This window comes from Mauremys reevesii, linkage group 7 (assembly GCF_016161935.1).
Source record: "Mauremys reevesii isolate NIE-2019 linkage group 7, ASM1616193v1, whole genome shotgun sequence".
Taxonomy (NCBI): Eukaryota; Metazoa; Chordata; order Testudines; family Geoemydidae; genus Mauremys; species Mauremys reevesii.
Window position 1 is genome coordinate 108,185,660 of NC_052629.1, and position 21,801 is coordinate 108,207,460.

At 41.7% G+C, this 21,801-nt stretch overlaps 2 protein-coding genes across 18 annotated transcripts in view; one reads left to right on the forward strand and one right to left on the reverse strand.

The window, feature by feature from the left end:
• LOC120409380 (cyclic nucleotide-binding domain-containing protein 2-like) overlaps positions 1-21,801 on the forward strand; it is a 93,217-nt gene that overhangs the window by 48,581 nt on the left and 22,835 nt on the right. For 8 of the 16 annotated variants that reach the window (XM_039547374.1, XM_039547375.1, XM_039547376.1 and 5 more), the window contains 6 exons: positions 12,171-12,540; positions 12,934-13,011; positions 14,077-14,156; positions 14,875-14,992; positions 17,513-17,676; positions 19,911-20,002. In XM_039547374.1, the coding sequence (XP_039403308.1) occupies positions 12,178-12,540; positions 12,934-13,011; positions 14,077-14,156; positions 14,875-14,992; positions 17,513-17,676; positions 19,911-20,002 (895 nt within the window). In that variant the 5' untranslated portion in view covers positions 12,171-12,177. Of the gene's footprint in view, positions 1-10,821; positions 12,541-12,933; positions 13,081-14,076; positions 14,157-14,874; positions 14,993-17,512; positions 17,677-19,910; positions 20,003-21,801 lie in introns of those variants that run through there. The other 8 variants (XM_039547370.1, XM_039547382.1, XM_039547383.1 and 5 more) reach the window with 5 other exon arrangements.
• On the reverse strand, positions 4,444-9,039 carry VHL (von Hippel-Lindau tumor suppressor). 2 transcript variants are annotated; one of them, XR_005601274.1, is made up of 4 exons: positions 8,730-9,039; positions 7,812-7,934; positions 7,034-7,283; positions 4,444-5,537 (listed from the first exon to the last, which is right to left on the reverse strand). XR_005601274.1 is itself a non-coding variant. In XM_039547394.1 (3 exons), exons 1-3 carry the CDS (start codon positions 8,920-8,922, stop codon positions 7,126-7,128), a joined length of 474 nt encoding a protein of 157 aa, XP_039403328.1. In that variant the 5' UTR covers positions 8,923-9,039; the 3' UTR covers positions 4,444-7,125. The 2 variants fall into 2 exon arrangements, 1 of the variants encoding a protein (XP_039403328.1); XM_039547394.1 differs by having other exon boundaries at positions 4,444-7,283.

A 21,801-nucleotide genomic window follows, 5' to 3' on the forward strand; every position in this document is an offset into this window, starting at 1 on the left:
GGGAGGTGGGAGAGAGAAGCTACTATCCCAAGTGGTTGACTGGAGGCAGGGAAGTAGAAACCCTTGTTTTCCGTATCGTCTCTGTCATGACACTTTCCCTGGCAGGCACTGGGCAATAGAAGCCAGGAATGAGAGATCTGTGGGCTCATTGCCTCATTGGGCAACTGAGGGGAAAAAATGGAAGAAACTTTTGCCCACCAATGAAATGCAGCCACCTTTATGATGGAATTTGGCATCCAGGGGTTTTGACAGGGTAACTGAAGAATCACTTTTCAAACTGAAACTATATACTTTCCTATATATTTTGTGGCCATATTTGATAACTCTTCCTGTTAAATAATGGCGTATTATCTAGGATTCCATATTTCTGTGTGCTCCTCTCAATCCCTTGGACAGTTACTGCAGGTGATTTAGTAGGAATAATTGTCATTTCTATAATAATAGGAGATATACCTATCTCCTAGAACTGGAAGGGACCTCAAAAGGTCATTGAGTCCAGCCCCCTGCCTTCACTAGCAGGACCAAGTACTGATTTTTGCCCCAGCTCCCTAAGTGGCCCTCTCAAAGATTGAATTCACAACCCTGGCTTTAGCAGGCCAATGCACAAACCACTGAGCTATCCTGCATCAAAATCTCCTGGGTCAAAATCCCTTAACTGATACAGGCATCATTTTACCCAACACTGCCACCTCTTGAGAAGGGGAGATGTGACAGCTGTGTACCAGCACACACCAAACACTGAACACGACAGATTAGGTAAGGTTATCAAATTGGGACTACCAAATTAGGAAATTAAAAATACACAAATGAATAAATAAAAGAATGTAAACGTTTCCTTGAAACATATTGTAAAATCCATCACTAGAATAAGATCGATCATCATAACTATCATTAAAGTATCATTGTTATAATAATTTAAACCATAGCAAGGAGGTTTATCTCCAAGTGGGTGGGAACTTGGCAGGTCAGCTCTAGGGCAGAAAATGTGGGAGAATAGTACAATTGAAAAAGCAGGGGACTTTCAGGAGGCAGAATGTAATTTTCTGAGTTGGAATTTGGCAGGGACAACAGGACTAACATCCGGTTCAAGGGATGTTCTTTGCTGTTGAGTCTTAGGGGGCCATTTGTTTGCATGACACTTTTTTCAAACCCAATCACCCCTGCCGGTAAAGAAAAGCCTAGTAACAGAACTCCTTGTCTTTCAATCTCTCAACCTTTCAAATTACAATGTATTCCCCTTGATTCCATACCAAATCGAACCAAACTGATATACAGTGTATGACAGACTGCTGGGCTATTTTATCACCAGGATAAAACTACTGCATATTATTTCTTTATCCTCTGTTAAAAATAAATTTGGTGCTCATGAAAATTGCCCACTGACAGGCCCACAGGCTAGTCTGCGGTTCCACAAGAAGAGGGCAGCATGGTGAGCAGGGGACAGGGAACTGCAGCCAGTTGGAGCTGCCGATCGGTCAAACCTGCGGACGCTACAGATAAACAAACCTTCCCGGCCCACCAGCGGCTTTCCCTGACAGGCCACATGCCAAAGGTTGCCGATCCCTGATATAAACCATGAGTTTAGCTGAAAAATTAAATCATACTGATGTGAGGAATTGTTATGAAATACTGCTCTTGCAATTCCAGTGGCAGATAAATATGAAGTCCTTTCTGATGTCAGGATGTTTCTGGGCCACGAAAAATTAGATACACTCAAAAAATACACTCTCTGAATTGCTGCGCTGAAGATATGGTGAGCATGTGATAAGCTTCAATGACAATATTAGCATTCAATTTTTATGACTAGATCAGGCAATGGATAGTATTAAATATACTGAAAGACATTTTTCATGTATATTATAGTGATAGTATCACACAGACCTGCCCTTACATTCATACTGTGAATAGCTCCAAAATGACATTGCCACATGACTCAAGAATCAGTAAATATAGATTTATAAATTAATATCTGATACATTTATATCTGCTTCTCATTTTGAAGAGGAACTGGTCAACATTTTTTAAAAACTGATGTAACAGAAAAAATATTACCAATGCTTTGGCAACAGGAAAATGAGGTTACATCAGCTGAATAGACGGGAGCTGAAAGTAGGTCAGGGCTTAACAAATCCACATGACGAGAAGAAAGAACAAACAATTGTGGAGAACAAGGGACAGAATATAGTGTGTGGTTAAGACACCAGCCTGGGACTCAGGTGCTCTGGGTTCAGTTCCTGCCATAACCTCCTTGAGAGTTTAGGCAAATAATTTAATCTCTTCTGTGAAATGAGAGTAAGAATGACTTTCTTTGTCTATATATGTAATAAGCTCTTCAGGGCAGAAAGTGTTTTTTACTCTATGTACGTACAGTTGTTGAGCCAAAGGGGAGGGCTCAGATACATTCAATGAAGCCACACCAGGTGCATAAGTATAACCGGTTTTATTGCCAAGCTATAATAAGCTTCCCAGCCTTCACGCGTTACTAAATACGTGCTTTCCAGCAACTACGCAAGCAAGCATCAATGCTTATGCTCCTTCTGCTACGGACAGTCCCGGACCCTCCAGCCTTGTCCTTGAGGGCTCGTAGCAGGCGCTGCTCCAGTGTGGGCAATTCCTGGGCACCCACAAGACCTAGGTCCACAGGTGAGACTGTTCCTCTAATGCAATCCTCATAGCTGTTTTTATCACCATCTCCTTCAAAGGAGGGGCATATTCACCCACTAGCAGGCTTTGGCAGAAGACACTGCTGCTCTATTCCCACACAACACTCTCCGGCCTTCCTTATCTCTTTACTTGTTTATTCAGCTGAGTGGCTGAAAGCCAGTTCAGTACTAGCTGCTCTGGAACTATGCTTGTAACAACAGCCCAAGGTAACTTGTGGTCAGCCCCAACAACAGTGTCTAAAACAGTCAGACCCTAATCTTGGTTGTGTTTTCTCGATGCTACTATAATACAAATAATAAAATAACCCTCAGAGACCCACTGATGTGTTGAATAAACCACTTTTCCCAAAAAACATGGGAAGAATAAGGGCAACTCTACAGTACAGCACTACATCAGTGCAGCCTGCGCTGCTGAAGTGTGTCTGGTGAAGACATGCTATACCAACGGGAGAGCGCTCTTCTGTTGGAACGATTACTCCACATTATCAAGAAGCAGAAGCTATGTCGGCAGGAGAGCCTCTCCCACCGACATAGCGCTAGTGTGGACAGCGTAAAACTTGCATCTCTTGGAGGGTGTGTTTTTTTCACACCCGAGTGATGTAAGTTATATCAAGTTAGGCAGTAGTGTAAACTTGCCCTCAGTGCATTAGGAATGAAAGAAATGGCAGATAGTGGATTCATTTAGGTGTGGACAGGATACATAAGCCCTTCAACTTGGATGTGGAAGAGCCTTAGGAGTATTTATGGACTTTGCAAGGTATTAAGTACACTCAACGCCCACTGGCTTCGCTGACAGTGCTTGGCAGTTTGCACAATCAGATGCAAAATGGGGTGCAAGCACGGTATAAAATTCAATTCTAATCTGTATTTGGGCAAAACTCCCACTGATTTAAAGTACATTTTATGTGTGGTTCCATGGTTTGTTTGCTTGTCACTATGCTTCCCTCCAGATTTTTGTTTTTTAAAGCTAAAGCAAAAATTCTCCTTGCAGGTACAGTGTGGATCAGGGCCAGCTGGAATTTTCCCTGAACAGCCAAGAACAGAGTATCAAACTTTACATATTCTGTTCTGGTATTTTTCCTAAACAGCTAAGCTGGCCCTGATCCACGGTGAAACATGTCTTAAAATTAAGACAAGAAACCTGCAAAAATCAATTGCCTAGCGGAATCAACACTAATTAAAAGTTTAATTAAGTTGCCTTGGTATCTTATCGATACACCTCTACCCTGTTATAACGCTGTCCTCAGGAGCCAAAAAATCTTACCGCGTTATAGGTGAAACCGCATTATATCAAACTTGCTTTGATCTGCTGGAATGCTGCTTTACCGCGTTATATCCGAATTCATGTTATATCAGGTCGCATTATATCGGGGTAGAGGTGTACTTCTAAAAGGTCACCCAAGACAGAGCATTGGGCTCCTAAGTGTGTATTTTCTGGTAAGTTGCTGCTTCTGGGGCAGATGCACCACTCTGCTCTGCTGCTTTACACCACTCCAGCAGACCAGTGAATCTGGCCCTTTAATTATGATCAGTCCTCTGCAAAGTATTACTGAATGTTTATAACTTGAAAATATAAACTTTTCATAAATTTAAAAGCAGCTAGTCACAGACTGATTGAGTAATTTTAACACAAACTTTAATAATCCTGATAATCACAAGAGTATATAAAATCTATGTAATTTAGAACCATATTATACAGAATGCTTAGTAGTAACCCAAAAAAGCATGTTCAAACCTAAGATCTAGTAGTTATTAGAAAAACAGTCAGTTCAAAATAGGCTGGTTTTTTAAGTGGATTATAATACATTTATTGGACAAATATAGAATAACAAAAGAACAACACTGATAAAAGGAGTCTGTCCCAGTGTTTGTAGAACTGAGCCTTAAAAGTACGTAATTTGCCATACTTTAAACAAAAAAAAAAGGAAGTTTTAGGGCCTGGACAAATTACTAAGTGTCCGAATCTGAATCCAATCTACATAGCCTTGTCTACATCAGACTTTTTTTTTTAGTATTTCCCATTGTTACTACTACTAGTGGAGCAGCAATGAAAGGTAGCAAGAGTGGAGTACTAGTGTAGGCAAGGCACTGGCGTTTTACCACAACTATGTTAGAGGGTGGTTTTAAATGGTGGAAACTGCTGGCACCTTGTCTACACTAGAGCTCCCAACATTGGAGCTTCATCATTAGTAGCAACAGAGGGAAATTTTAGGGGGAAAAGTTTAGCATAGACACAGCCTATGGAAGGGGTTAGTTACATTTTGTAAATTGGTGACTTTGTTTCAGTAGTTTTGCAAAGTGTACATTTGTGGTTGGTTAAAAATACCTCCAGGGGTTCCTTCTAGTATGCAAGAATATATGGCTAAAAAGGTAGTTGATAAACATACACAAGAAAACTATGTAAAAAATAAAACCCAATATCAAGTTAATATGTATTTACATTTTCTGGCACAGAACAAAACTCAGTTAATTCACAATGTTTTAAGAAAAAATAAACTAATATTTACAAAAATGGAAAAGACACTTAAATATTTACACTATGGCTTCTTACTCATTTAGTTTCACAGCAGTTTTCCTAGAATGTATATATTTTGTTTCATTAGAAATAAATGTGCAAGATTAAACAATGGCAAAATATTATGCGAAGATCTGCTTCTCATCTTGCATAGTACTTACACCTTTGATGGATTCCTGCATATATGTTATTTGCATTGTTGTTGTAGCCATGTTGGTCCCAGGTTTTGAGAGTGACAAAGTAGGTGAGGTAATATTTTTTATTGGATCAAATTCTGTTGGTGGAACGTGGAAGCGATGAGCTTTTGAGCTGCACAGAACTTTTCCTCAGGTCTCAAGGAGGTAACCAGAGTGCCTGAGCTAAATACAAGGTGGGACAGATTGTTTAGCATAAGGGGTTCATACATACTATAGCAGACCACTTAAAATGAAGTGGGCAATTAGCAAGCAGTAAGGTGCATTACAAATTGTTGTAATGAGCCATAAAACCAGTCTCTGTTAAGTCCAGGGTTTTTAGTATCCAATGGAATTATGAATTGAAGTTCCAAGGCTCATCTTTTGAAGGTGTTGTGCAGGTTTCCTTTGAGGATGAGGTTTGAGAGGTCAGATATGGAGTGATTGCTTTGGGAAAAAGTGTTGGTTCATGGGTGATATGGTGTTGTTGTCTTTTATCATTTTCTCTGTGAGAGTTAATTCAGAGCACAGTGATTGTCTGGTTTCACCCACCTAGTTATTGCTGGGGTACTTGATATACTAGATGAGGAACACCACATGTTGTGATAAGCATGTCTATGACTTTTGGATCTTAAAAGGTGTGTTACAGGGAGATACTGATTATTGTAGCAGTGGCGTTAGGTCTGCAGGTTTTGCATCTGTTGTTGGGACAGGGCCTTGTGCTGCTTTGAGTTGGCATGTCCTGGTCTGTTTCCTCTTCTGGCCTTCAAACAACCCTCCAACCTTGCCAACTCATCAGAAGCAATCTCCCCACACACCAGGATACATTAACTCAAAGTGATGCACAGAGGTCCTACACATAAGTTAATAAAAAGGTCCAGCAACAAGAAAGGGAAAAACATCCAGCCAGTGACCTTTTAAAGTGTTTTAACCTAGAAATATTGTTAAACCCTACGTGCTAGATTCTGATAACCCTGATGCAGATACACAAATGCAGGGAGAAGGGGCAGAAAACTCCTTATGCCCATACACACAGACTTTCCATTGATTTTAGTGGGCTTTGGATCAGGTTCTCTAAGAGCAAGATGGGGCAGGCTATCCCATCCACAAGATTCCACACCCATACAGGTGCAATATTGGAATTTGACCCAGGGAGCAAATTTAGTCCTTGTGTAAGGAGGTCAAAATCCCCTGAAGCCAATGGAGTTATACACACTTATACAAGTGCTGTGTTTGGCTCCTGATCATTCAGCTAATTCAAATTCATCCTTGGTGTGGCATCCTTTCTAATGATAAGGAAATTGTCTGTATTTATACCCTCCAAAAGAGAATGATCATGGGCAAGCCAGTGTTCTCTCTCTATATCAGAAACACCTTTTGTTACATGTGTTCTGAAACAGACAAAGAGCAAGATTCTGTTCTTAGTTCCACCATACCAGGCCACTGATGTCAATAGCATTGCATAGATTTAATTGCATGCAGAATTGAGTCTACTATGTTTAAACTGAAACATCATAAACTTGGTATATGTTACATACTATTTGATCTCTTGAATCTGGCTCTTGCCATCCTAAAACATTTTATATATTGAAACCAAATGAGAGCAGGCACCTTTCAGAGCATGAAATCCTGACACCTACTCAGCTCTTGAAATGTGTTTCAATGTGGTTAACATCACTTACACACAGTAGTTTCCCAGTGGAGTTTTCTTCCCCACTTAAGAGTCTGGAATGAATGATGTTCATTTTAAATCAGGGACACCATTCCTTATCATTTAACTTCTTTCAACAGACAGCCGTTGAAGATCCTTCCTAATGTCAGGATGATCTTCCAGATCTTCATATAATGACCGAACAATATCCAATCTCCTGTAGTCCACTGGTTTTACCAGACTGCGAATAACCTGAAGACACCTCTCTTTCAGACTGAACACTGCAAAGAGAGAGAGAAGATTAATATTTATGTAATATGACACTTGGAGCTTCTCCAGTACTCTCCAGCCAAATATGTCAAAAGTATCTCACAGATATTCATGAATTTAGCCTGCAATACTTCTGTGAGATAGGTATTACTTTTCCCAAAATGGAGAGAAATGAGGCCCAGTGAGGTTAGGTATATCACAGAGTCACTGGCAGAGAGAAGCAGAACTCAGATCTTCTGACTAGCAGTTATGTACCCTACCCAGTGGATCATGAAATATATCACAAGATACATTAGAAATGCAGAGAGCAGGGAGGCTTAAATAATGTCAAAACCCTGTAAATAACTGCACTCAAGAGAAATCAATGATGTTGCTTTAGAAATCCCTTGTTTTCAATTTTTGATATAAAGTTTTTATTAATTGCTTGAATATCTGATTCATTCACACCCTCCCTTGTACTAAAGTAGATAAGGTCTCTGATCTTAGCTCATCAATTTCCCCTTAAATTCTAGCAGATTGAACTCTCTTTATAATTGTACCTGGAAGTGTGATATTTGCAAATATGGGCTGGCCATTCACATTGCGAGTAGGCACAAACAGCTCTGTCTGATTGACAAGAAGTCCATCATCTGTTTCTGCATCTCTGAACAGCCAAAGATGTTCTATAACAAAACAGAGATTAAATATAACAAAGGAGCTATATTTTAATTGTTTTTAATGTTATCTTTCAATTGTATATAAATATGAGGAAGGTAATTTATTTTAAAATGAAATTGAGCTCTGGAATTAGTAACTGTTTCAAATTCTTCTTGTGGCTGGTGTGCTTGCCAGAGGATTTCAAATAGATGTCTGAACTGATGTCCACTGGGGATTTCCCAGGAGTGAATACTGTTGCCAGTTCCTTTTATACATACTTAGCCATGGACCCTTTGGACATCAAAACAGTGGCCACGAGACAGGCAGGGTGGGCAATACCTGCTGTTTTGAATCTGATACTTTATTGGCATCCATTGCTATAAATCCATCCAAGGTTCACCTTTGCACATCAGTTTCATCCCCCTGCTTCAATAAACCCCCGCGTCTGTCCCCACCCTGAGGGGGCATGCGCCCCCTGTTCGTCCCCACCATGGCGGGCATGCATCCCCCCACCCATGGTAGTTGCACCCCCCCCCGCCCATCCCCACCCTGGTGGGCACGCACCCCCTGTCCATCCCCACACTGGTAGGTCCAACCCATGCCCATCCCCACCCTGGCAAGTGTGCATCCCCCACCCAAGTAGGTGCACCCCGTGCCCATCCCCACTGTGGTAACCGTGCACCCCGTCGCCCATCCCCACCCTGGCAGCCGTGCACCCCCACCTGTCCCCATCTAGGTAGCTGTGCACCTCCCCACCCATCCCCACGCTGGCAGGTGTGAGTGCACCCCTCCCCTGGCAGATGTGCACCGCCCGCCCCCACCGAGGTAGCTGTACATCCTCCGGCCGGTGCCCGGCTGCAGGACCGGGTAGGGCTGTGGCTGGCCCTCGAAGTCCAGCCAGATGGGGATGACCACCCGGGGGCTCCGATTACAAAAGATCACGTGAACGAGCTCCCGGGTGTTCAGAGAGCGCAGGACCCGACCCCTCTGTTCCGCCGCCAGCTCCTGCGGCATCTCCGAGCCGACGCGCCAACCCGCACTGACCCGGGGATGCGACGAGGCCTACGGGGGCCTTTCTGCCCATGCGCGGCAGGACACTGACGCCATTACTCTGTGGGGAAGTGTTTGGGAGGAAAACCGCCTCCAACCCGCATGCGCGGCCTATCGGCCATTGCTCTGTGGCGATTGCGGGCACTTGTGCTCTCGCTTTACTGCGCCTGCGCCGCCTGGGGAGGGTGGGGGGTGTGTGTGTGTGGGGAAGTGTAGTCAGCTGCTCCGCGGCCTGTCTAGCTACGGGGCGGGGGGGCGCTGCCATTTGTGAGGCGTAGTTTGAGAGTGTCATGTGGGCGGGGAGGGTGTTACTGTGTCCCTCAGGGATGGGGCGGCGGGCTCCGGGGGAAACGAGCAGGGGCCAGGGGCTGAGGCGGATCAGACAGTAGCACATTATCTGATCCTCCCCAGCTCGAGGATGGGAGGCTCAGGGAGGGGGTGGCTGTGTCAGCCTCAGCTAGGGTGACCAGGTGTCCTGATTTTATAGGGACAGTCCTGATATTTGGGGCTTTTTCTTATATAGGCTCCTATTACTCCCCCACCCCGTCCGGATTTTTCACACTTGCTGTCTGGTCACCCTATTCTCAGCATTTCTATCTTCCCCTTGGCTGCTAATGTGTTAGGCTGAGGGGTGGGTGATGGGTGTGCTCCACCTAGCGTTGCACTGGCCCCAAGCTGGTTCCAGATTCCATTTGGGGGGGAGGGCTGGTTGTGAGCCAAAAAGCCCTGTGCAATTTGGGTTTTGCGTACTATAGAGTTGCCCCTTTCTCTGTGGTCTCCCTAAGCCACCAAAAGTTAGGGTGCTTTTGCAAAGCTGGGTGACCCTAGGTGTAATTTAAATGTTCATTTTGTGGGTGTTCAGCTACTGAGTGTTTGTGGATGTAGTAGCTGGATGTGTCTTTTGCAAGGTTTTAAAAAACTAGGGCTTAATTTCATTGTGAGACTCCTGTTATGATTCTATACTTGTTTCTTTGGATCATTAGGTTTGACTAGTGCTATGAAACTGACCACTTACAATAGAATTGTAACAGTAGCATGTCCCCTATAGTCTGCTAAAAAGCAACACTGTTGTATGCAGTGTTCTTGTAGCCCTGTTGGTCTCAGGATATTAGAGAAACTAGGTGGGTTAGGTAATATCTCTTATTGGCCCAACTTCTGTTGGTAAGAGAGACAAGCTTTCCCCCTACACAGAGCTCTTCAGGTCCGGGAACATGTTCCACCTTATATTTAGCTGTGGACAGTAAGAGTACCTTTCCCAGACCTGATGAAGAGCTCTGTATAAATCAAAAGCTTCTCTCTCTCACCAACTGATGTTGGTTCATTAAAAGACCCTACCATCTTGTCTTGCTAAAAAGTAACATGAACATTCAAATTGTACAGTGGAAATTTTCTTTAGCACTGTGGTGTCAACTGCAGTTTGGAAAAGCCTTGTTGAAATGATTACTAAGTATTGGAAAGGATGTATGAAATGACATTACAAATCTATGTTCGAAGAATATTATTTACATTGCAAAGTGAAACCCTTGAAAGTTAGGAAATTTAGGTTTCCGTGCAATTTTAATTGCCCCTTGTGCATCTGCATTATGGTAGCTTTTAATTACATAGTCACATAGTATTTTTTTTCCCTCAGGATCCCTGGAGTTTAGGGAGCTATTCCTTGTAGTATCAAGAAATGTCTGTGTGAGAGAGAAAACGGGGGGAGCATCATACATGCTTTTTGAATGGAAACGATAAAAATAATTGGTCTCTATAGCAGTGGTTCTCAGCCAGGGGTATGCAGAGGTCTGCCAGGGGTACATCAACTCATCTAGATATTTGCCTAGTTTTACAACAGGCTACATAAAAAGCACTAGCAAAGTCAGGACAAACTACAATTTCATACAGACAGTGAGTTATTTATACTGCTCTATATGCAGTGAAATGTAAGTACAATATTTATATTCCAATTGATTTGGAAATGAGAAAGTAAGTAATTTTTCAATACTAGTGTGATGTGACAGTTTTGTATTTTTGTGTGTGATTTTGTAAGCAAGTAGTTTTTAAGTGAAGTGAATTTGGGGTATGCAAGACAAATCAGCCTCCTGAATGGTGTACAGTAGTCTGGAAAAGTTGAGAGCCACTGCTCTAGAGAACAATCAGGCCCTCTACTTAAAGTAATATTTTAATAGTTTTACAAATAAAAATTCACTATCAAAATTATAGGACACCACCTGTTTTGATTACAGCAGAGCTCCATAAGGGAAGCACTTCTGAGAAATTCTGAATGTATATTTGTGCTTTATCGGATGAATAAGTTTTAGTAAATGTGAGGTGTCTGGGAGTGCACATGTGTGGTGTTTACTTCGGATGGGTCTATGTGTCTGATAGGTGTACATATGGTGTATGAAACAAATGGATGAAAGGATGTATATATAGGAGTGGATAGATTTGTGTAGGTGGTTATGTATAAAAATTCTATTGTGTAAGGAAGTATGTGTGGGCATGAATGAGTCAAAATACGTGTGTGTTGTAATTGATGCATGTGGTGGAAAGAAGTCTTCCAAAGTTCTATTTCCAAATGCACTGTGCTGTACTCTCCCGTGAGGGAGAGGGTCCTTCTCGGAAGGTCCATATATCACGTCCCTGTCAGCTGCATTTCCCTGGATACTAAGCTGTAACTTTCAAAGCAACAGAAACAAAACTTCTGAAGATCCTCCTTTCTCCCCTCCTTATTGGACAATGTAAATCAGAGCTTTTTAAGACCAGCTATGTCTGTTGTCTGTATGAGTTAACTGGGCAATGGAGCACGGATTAGTAACGGAAAGAGGCATGCTTTATTTCTAGCTCTCCTTCCAATCTCTCCCAGTAGATCAGTGAGGCAGGGTCTTATTAGCTACATTTGACAGTTCCCTTTGCAACGGTTATTAACTAACTTATTTCAATTTGGACCTCCCACATTTAGGATTTAGCATTTGGAAATTTGATCGCAGTTTTTATTTATTTATGAGCCTCATTCTCTCTTTTGCTATTACCTTTATTTACCGTTGGGGGAGAAGGAATATTTATTGTATTAATTTCCTTGGTGGAGGAGGCTTTGCATATTTTTGGCCTATATTTGTGTTCCCCTTCAAACCCCCCCCCCCAAATGCAGTGGCTTTTGTAGCAACTAAACTCTTAAAACTAGGTAATTTTTCAATAGGCTATTGGTGTGCATTTGTGTCTTTTATTTCCAGCAGCAAGATGTTACTAGACACAGAGACAAGGAAAGCCAGCATCCTAGCCTCACTCCAGGCTCTGGGGGAGGATTCTGCAAATGGGAGAAACAGGAGGAATCACAGAAGAAAGCTCATCTCTGGTCCAAGTCCTACTATGTGTGGCTGCCTTCCCCCAGGAAAACTTCTGCATGGATCCAGATTCACTGATAGAATCCTCCAAAGGGGAAATCTCACAGGATCACTGGCTCTGGAAAGGGTGAAACTGACAAAAGCAAAGCTGGGGAAAAAGTTCCGAATTCCTAAAGGCAAAGGAGACAGCAGATGGGCACTTTCCCAATCTCTGCAGGAGGTCATGTCCTCTGCCCAGGAAGACCAGGCATGCTTTCAGGTGAGGACGAGCAGGATATAGTCTTATATGGGACTGATTGATAGGACCAAATATAACCTTGATATAACTCTATTAACATCAATGGGCTTCCACTAGGAATAAATTTGTCCCTTTGTACTAAGGAAGCAATTTCGTATGTATGTAAGCAAAAATAGATTTTTTTGCACAAAAACTGACAGAAGATTATATTAATACAGTGGTGAAAATTGTGTGATATAAATTAAAGAGGCTTTCATGTCAGGGCATCTAATGTTGCACCTATGTAAAACTGCCAGAAGTTGATAAAAATCTGACCTTTTAACTATAGACTTAAACCATGTGGAAAACTCAGAACTAACTTCTTGTTAGAGAAATATATCCAGTATTTCACTTTTCTCTGTCTTCTGTTAAAAGGAATGGCTGCATGAAGGAGGGCTTTTTGCTTCTATCCAGTCGTCTGCTGCTGCTGTCATCACTCATTCCTCACTCAATGTAAAACTGATTCTGATCTCTCACTAATGTGACTATTGACTTTAATGGAGCTATTCCTGATTTACACTGGTGTGTATGAAAGGAGAATCTGGCCCATAATCTTCTGCTTATGACATTTCAGTTGGGAGCTGTGGGTCCGGTTATAATGTCACAGGGTGAGGAATACGCAGCAGGGGCAGGACTCAAGAAACAAATATCCTATTTCCACATAAAGTAGTAAAGAATGAGGGGAGTATGAAAAGAAAATCTAGTCCCTAGTCAAATGATTTTTGGTGTTCTTAATGAAGTATTTCAAAGTTTTATTTAACAGAGGCTGTGGTAGCAGCTGCTGTGGCTCCTCTGTAACCTTGCTGAAGTGTTTGACCAGTGGATCTATGTAGTTATGCACCTACTGGTCACTCAAAGTGCCCCTGCTGCACTGCTTTGCAGAAATCTGACACATAATAGAGCTGAACCTCCCTGCACAGTTTCTCTGTGTCCCTGCCAATTCCCCACTTCCTTGTGCAGTAGAACCATGATTGTGTTTATGACCTTTCATGCCTTTAGGAATGCAGATTTCTCCCAAAAGAAGTAGGGGATTTACAAACTAGGATAATATTTCAAGGGCAATCAGTCCTCATACATCAGGGCATAAACTGATTACAGGACTGGGGTAAAGAGGAATTTTCCTCATGGACAACATTGCTTGGTTACATGCATTATCAAGGTTTTCTCTGAAGCATCTGATATTGGTCAGAAACAGGTTGTCAGGCTATATGGGATCTTGGGCCTCTTCTGACATTGTAATTTCTAGGTTCCTATAAAAGACTTGAGAAAAGACAATGAGTCGTAGTACAGTTTTGTAGACCTGCAGTTCTGACACTTCAACTTACAGTATAACAGGAAAAATAAATGCATTTTTGCATGGAAATGTGAGTCCTTTATCTGAATGGCTTTAATAAGGAGCTTCAAGTATGAAAAGCATTCTTCAACTCTAAAATTTTTGTAATGATACTTATTGTGTAACTAACAATCACTGGAACTGGTAACAAGAGTAACTGGCTATTGGTTACTTTTTTCTTTCAGCCAAATCTTCTGTTCAGATTTCAGAAAGCTGCTAAAAGCATTGTTATGCTTTGCTTACTTTACAGAGAGCACCACCTACTGTGAGTAATGAATATTTGTTTGTAATGCATTTTATTCTATTCTACTTAGGCTTTTATATCACATCCATTACCATGGTATCCGAGCACCTTGTACTTAGTACATAAACACTTCTGTTTCAATTATACATCATGTACAATTATAGACTGAAATTTTGGATTAACTGTGGAGCAGGTAAATGAAAGTTATGTGACACCATAGAATATGGATGTGTTGCTATTTAGTTACTGTCTATGGATCTTCCAGAGCTTATTGGGTATTACCTTCATGAGTCGTCATAAACTTTTTGCATATTTGTCTGAATTTATTTTACTACATTTATATGTAAATGACCAGAATATTTACAGCTCCAAAAATTACAGCCAAGTTAGAAAAGGAGAAGTTTTTGTTTTGTATAGTGATGAGATGTCAGTTACAAAAATAACCCAGCGCCCAGTCTTTCAAACACTCACTTATGCAGGTTGGCCCATAGACAGTAACAAAACTATTGGAGGCTATGTGTATGGGTTTGCAGGCTGGGTCTAGTGTTAGAAAAGTGTTAGCCATTTGAATTGGTCATTTAAGACACAGTTAATAAGATTAATCTCCATACTTTCATACACTTGGTAATTCGTAGACCCATGCTTAGGTGTTTGGATGTGGACAAGAATTATAAGCCTTAAAATTGTCTTTAGTTAGCTGAAAGATTTTGCACTAACAAGTGTGTGTCTTTTTGGTTAGAGCCAACCTCAACTATGGGATTGAGAGAGTCAAGAGATGGAAATCCCAATTAAACCACATGGAACAGTCTAAGGAAGAGATCCTCTTTGATGTGACATTGTTCAGGGCTAAAAAACAGGTAGGGAGAGAGCAGAGTTACCACCTCTAGGTCCAAGTTATCCAGACTAAATAATTATCAATGAAGCCAACCTAATCAGTTGCATATGTACTGACACAAGGGTGATCTCAGGGTCTGTTAATTTGAATGCAATGCCTTGACAAAAACATATGGTCCTAGGGCTATTAAGAAGCTGGTTTTAGGCTAGATCACACTAGAAATGTTTGCTTTTTTTGTTAGTTGGTGAGGGGTTCGATTTCTTTACAACATTTCTATACTGGTAAAAATGTATACGTAGATGCAGTTATACTGACATAAAAGTGCTTTTGCCGGTATAGCTTATTTGGTCATGGAACTAGTATAAGCTATACGGGAAAAGCAGTTTGGGTTTTTGTTGCCAGTATAAGATGTCTGCACTAGAAGGGGTTGCCGGGTAGCTATACCAGCAAACTGTTTCTAGTGCTGAGCTGGTGCTAGTGGAGATGCAGTTATTCCAGTATAAAAGTGCTTTTGCTGGAATAGCATATTTTGCTTATACAGGCAAAACTTTCCAGTGTAGACTAGATCTTATACTTCTAATGAAAAAGGTTCAATTGCAAATTTGTTGTGAATTGTTAATCTTGCATTTGAGCTTCAGTAGTCCGTTTTACTGAGACCATAAGCAGTGTTAGGAACAGTATGGTAGAAACTAGTGTTTATGTGTAAAATCCAATGTGGCTGAATCCTCATCGGTGTTTTAATCAAATAGTTGCAATTTAATTACATTTCAGTCAATCTCTCTATTCTGGCTGGGAGCCTTGATGCAGGCACTTTATATCAACAAGTATAAAGCTGTTGTTTCATCAGTTTTATTGTACCTGCTCATTTTTTTGCCATTTACATTTTCATTCTTTTTGCATGAAACTTGGGAAATAAGTTTTCTGGCATTCCTGCTTCCATACCAGTGCTCTTTCCTACCTGCAATGTGCAGTGGCATATGAATAGCATATACAACACATGTAGATAGCACATTTGACAATTTCCTTTACTTTATGCTGAAAATCTGTTGTATGTTATAGTGAACTGTGAACCATTTGAGCTTTTCTGAGGAGGATAAAAAGATTGCTAAAAAGTGCATTTTTATGTTCGGTGTGAGGCAGATGAACAATTTTTCTTTTGGAAATTCACTTTTAAATGGCTAAAATACCATCTGAACAAATCCATAAAGGCCAGTGTCAGTTTAATTGTGTCAAATGTGCCTCATTTTTTCATGCATTTACTCCAGCCAGGTATGAAGTTATCATGATTGCACATGTAAACATGCCTTTGAGGATCTGTGCTTATGTGCCAAAACTGCCTGAAAAATCTGGTCTTGAATGTGAAGCATGGCATAGATTATTTGCAAGGTTTGTTATTTAGAATTGTGCTTCAGATTTCACAGCTGTATGGGTGAACCTAAGTATGTATGTAGTTAGTTAGTAAACCCAAGTCACATAGTATTTGTGTTTGTTTTTAATAAGCTTTTTTTCCTCCCCTTAGGGAACCATTTATGTGTCCATAATAATGCAAGCTGTAGTGTTCTCAGAGTATCTTTACTATCCAGGAAATGAATTACTCCAAGGAGATGAGATTATGTATTATTGCTGCTCTGTAAATGGCTTTTTGAAGCATTACCAAATCCCAGGGGAGGGGAAATAAAAGCTATTACAAATCCCAGAACCTGTGCTCATACCCCTGATGATGAGTCTAAAATAATTACTTGGCTTTGTAGTCACCTGCTAATTAACAGGCTATACATTTCACCTGGTTCTTCATGATTGATTCCTAGGATCATGCAGTTCCAACCATTTGCAGCCCTTGATCCAGGATTGCAACTCCTACTGTTGTCACAATTCTGAGTCCTTTTCTTCCCTCTGTGTATGCAATTCACATTGACATGAATGGGAGTTGCATACACTGATGCAATGTCTATATGCCCTTAAGCACTCCCTTTAACTTAATTGGTTGAGGCCTATAGAATGAATTAATTTGTTGAAACTGGTTGATTAAAATGAGATATTCTGCAGATAGCAGAAGAGAAGTGTGATTGACAGTGAAGTTAATGACTATCACAGTCAAGCATTAATTAAGTTTAATCAGTCTTGCGAATCTTCATTGCTCACAAACTGGTCTTGAAAATAATACTATCAAATAATGGTCCGCTGATGGATATAAAATATCCTTAATCTATCAATTTACCATTGGAGCACAACTCAGGAGACCTAGAGTCTATTCTTGGCCCTGCCACTGGCCTGCTGGGTGAAAATGGGCAAGTCACTTCACCACCTCATGCCTCAGTTGCCCAGTCTGTAAATTGGGGATACAACTACTGATCTTCTTTGTAAAGCACTTAGACACCTACTGATGAAAAGTACTATATAAGAACTGGGTATTCTTCTTCTTATTATTACCACAATACTCTAGACCTGACTGCAGTATAGCAATGTATTGATACCAAACAGCATCTATGTAGAGAGGAACCATACTGGTTGCTTTATAATATTTGACTTTCCCTTCTTGAAGTCAAGGATCTCTGAGCGTGCCATACATATTCTTCGTCAGTGTCCTCAGGAGCGAAGTGAGAAGGACATCAGCTACATATTAATCACCCTGCAGCCCGTGAAGGCCTTTGGAAATTACTCCACAATGATTCAGAAGAAGGTGGCAAAGGCTGGATGGTATTCAAGGTAATAAGGAGGATAAATCCTATGGGGGGAGAGATTGAATTGGTAAAGTCATAGTCAGCTCTGCTATACAGGCAAAACAGGTCAGTGTTTCGGGCAGCAGATCAGAGGCAGCAATAGTATGAGTTACTGTATGGGCTGACATCTAACCAGTTTGTGTAGGACAATAAACACTATAGTGCTGATGTTGAATAAAGGCAAGAAAATTCTAAACTGGTTTTATTTTTATGATAACTTGTGGTCTTGTATAGGGTCTTTACCGAGACTAATGTTCCATTGACAAGCAGCATGATTTACACTACCACAAAGATACAGAAAAGGAGGAAAAACAGCTAAAGCATTTGAAATGTAAAATTTTAAGTAAGGCTTTAATTTTAACATTTTTGTTCCCTTTCGCTATAGGTGGAGAGGGTTTTTAAAAGACCCTTCCCCATTTGATAGTCTTTTAGATGGTATCAAAGGTGGTAATAACTGTTCTTTTTGGGAGAAAAGAGACATTAGTTGAGAAGGGTTGGAGTGTTGTTATTGCTGTTATTGTTAAAGTCCAATCCGGTTTCCTAAGAAGACAAAGCAAGACACACACACAAAAGGGAAAAGAAAGGAACAACAAAAATAGGAAATGCAGCTTGTGTCTCTGGTGTTGACTTACACTTCTCACTGCTGAAACACAGCATGGTCTGATCTGCCACTCTGAGCCCTGATCTACACTGGGGGGGATCAATCTGAGTTATGCAAATTCAGCTACGTGAATAATGTAGCTGAAGTCGACATATTTAGATCGACTTACCATGGTGTCTTCACAGCGGTGAGTCGACTGCTGCCGCTCCCCCGTCGACTCTGCCTGCGCCTCTCATGGTGCTGGAGTACAGGAGTCGACAGGAGAGCGCTCGGGGGTTGATTTATCATGTCATCGGTTGCTGGCCACCCATCCGGCGGGTAGGGTAGGCATACCCTGAGACCTGGCAAACTTGTACCAGCATTGAGCTGCTTAGGGTGTTGCTTTTAGTTGCCTTTCTGGTCACAGGCTCACAACAATGTTGCAAAATATACAGTCTTCAATGGTTAAGCTAGACTCTTGTTAGACAGAAGGGGAAAAAAAAAGAGGGATAGGAAAGAGAAGAAATAAGAAATAAGAAGGAAAACACACAAGGAGTAGGGGGGCATTTTTTTTGTCTGACCCCCCAGGTAGTGCTTGGGATTCAGCCAGAGAGGTGGCAGTGTCAGATGGGTCCCTCTCTCTGGCCTGGTCTGGAAATCTCTCAGGATCAGGATGACGAAGGCCTGGGGTGTCAGAAGACAGTGGGAATGGCAGCCATGATGGTAAAGCTTGCTCCAGTATCCATTTTTTCTCCCTGCAGTCTTTCTTTAAGGACTCCAAAAGGTAATGATGGGTGGAATAGCCACCAATTTTGTCCACCAATTAGGCGTAATTTCCAACACACCAATTTTGAGTCATTGATTTTTGTTCTCAGACTTTTCTTGTTTACCAAGCATGATCTTAACACAGTCCTTTTTGTTTGAACTAATTCAAAGTCTTTCTGTCTTGCCTTTGCACCTTTTCCATTCCACATTTGTTCTTATAGGTTACTGGGCCATTTTATGAACTTTTACTCTCTTTTCACTGTTGAGCTCACAATTAGGGTAAATATGTAGGCCCAATTATTACAACAGCCCTGAATTTTTGGTATGTTCAAATCAGGATCCAAAACTGCATTCACTTTTCAAACTTGAGCTTTGATATACAAGCATTTATACTATCCAGTGTGTTTGTGTGACAGTATAGATGAAAATCTGCCCTTTTGGGGGCAGGAATTTTGAAATAAAACGTATGTTACAACTCCCAACCAGGCCTTACTTATATTAGCACTTTTCCTGCCATGGCTGCAGCTCCATCAGTGTTAGCAAAAGTGGGAATCCTAGTAATAATAATTATAGTATCTAGCTCTTATATCCATAGATCCCAAAGGAGGTTATAATCAATTTAGTGATGGGAAACTGAGTCACAGAGAAGTGAAGTGACTTATCCAAGGTCACCTAGCAGGCCAGTAGCAGAGCTGGGAATAGAATCCAGGTCTTCTGAGTCACCAGCCAGTGCTCTTTCCAGTAGACCACAGTATGTAAAACAAAATGATACGATGTGGGTCTGTGATTTAGCAATGAACTTAAGACTTTGAAGATTCAAGATGTTCAGAACAGCTTGGAACTATAGCAACACTGTTAAACTCTTTATTGTTCAGGGAATCTGTCCTTTCTAGGTATGAATCCTGCCAAGTGATGATCCAACAGGGCTACACACCACACTCCTTCTATATCTGTCTCTCAGGATCTGGTAGGTAGTAGTTTATTAAAAAAATAAGAAGTGGTATTTATTGCTGTGCCTCAGGGAGCCCAATTAAATTAAGGTTCAGTTTATTTATGTGAAGGGTGTACAGTGTTTCTTCTACTTAAGACTCTTTACAAGAGGCCTTTTGAATGTTTTACAGCATTTTAAAATGAACTTCAGTGGAGTTGGCAGATAGCGCAATAACCTTATGTAGGGGAAGCCTTGTTTTCTGACTTCAGACAGGAATTGCTGCACTGGTGGATAGAGACCTTTGATCAGCAGTGATACTAAGCTTCCTTGCCTCTTTCAAACATAGATAAGCCATCAGTATTTTGTTGTTAAAGAAAACCAAAAATCAAAGAGCTGCTGATATCAAGGGTAGCGAGTCTGGGAAATGTGTAAGTCATAGTGGATGGCTTTGCTGCAATGGGATTCCCTGACTGTGGTGGGGTGATAGATGGAACCCATATCTCTATCTTGGCACCGGAGCACCAAGGCAGTGAGTACATAAACCGAAAGGGATACTTTTAAATGGTGCTGTAAGCACTGGTGGATCACAAGGGATGTTTCACCAACATCAACATGGGATGGCTGGGAAAGGTACATGATGCTCACATCTTCAGAAACTCTGGTCTATTTCAAAAGCTGCAGCAAGGGACTTTCTTCCCAGACCAGAAAATAACCGTTGGGGATGTTGAAATGCCTATAGTTATCCTTGGGGACCCAGCCTACCCCTTAATGCCATGGCTCATGAAGCCATACACAGGCAGCCTGGACAGTAGTCAGGAGCTGTTCAACTATAGGCTGAGCAAGTGCAGAATGGTGGTAGAATGTGCATTTGGACGTTTAAAAGCGCTCTGGCGCAGTTTACTGACTCGGATAGACCTCAACAAAACCAATATTCCCAATTTTTATTACTGCTTGCTGTGCACTCCACAATATCTGTGAGAGTAAGGGGGAGACGTTTATGGCGGGGTGGGAGATTGAGGCAAATTGCCTGGCCGCTGATTACGCCCAGCTAGACACCAGGGCAGTTAGCAGAGTACAGGAGGGTGTGGTGCACATCAGAGAAGCTTTGAAAACCAGTTTGAGTGGCCAGGCTACGGTGTGAAAGTTATGTTTGTTTCTCCTTGATGAACACGCCCCGCCCCTCCACCCCGCAGTTAACTCTACTTCCCTGTAAGCTAACCACCCTCCCCTCCCCTCTTCGATCACTGCTGCAGAGGCAATAAAGTCATTGTTGCTTCACATGCATGCATTCTTTATTAATTCATCACACAAATAGGGGGATAACTGCCAAGGTGGCCCAGGAGGGGTGGAGGAGGAGGGACGTACCGGGTGAGGTGGGGGAGGAGGGAAGAACAAAGCCACACTGCACTTTAAAACTTATTGAATGCCAGCTTTCTGTTGCTTGGGCAATCCTCTGGGGTGGAGTGGTTGGGTGCCCAGAGGCCCCCCCACTGCGTTCTTGGGTGTCTGGGTGAGGAAGCTATGGAACTTGGGGAGGAGGGTGGTTGGTTACACAGGGGCTGTAGCGGCGGTCTGTGCTCCTGCGACCTTTCCTGCAACTCAACCATACACTGAAGCATATGAGTTTGTTCCTCCAGTAGCCTCAGCATTGCCTCTTGCCTTCTGTCACCAAGCTGACGTCACCTATCATCTTCAGACCGCCACTTATTATCTTCAAGCCGCCACCTGTCCTCGCGTTCATATTGTGCTTTCCTGGACTCTGACATTGATAGATAAAGAACAGATATTGTTTGAATGCCAGCAAACACCGGGACCATATGCTGTGTTATGCAATG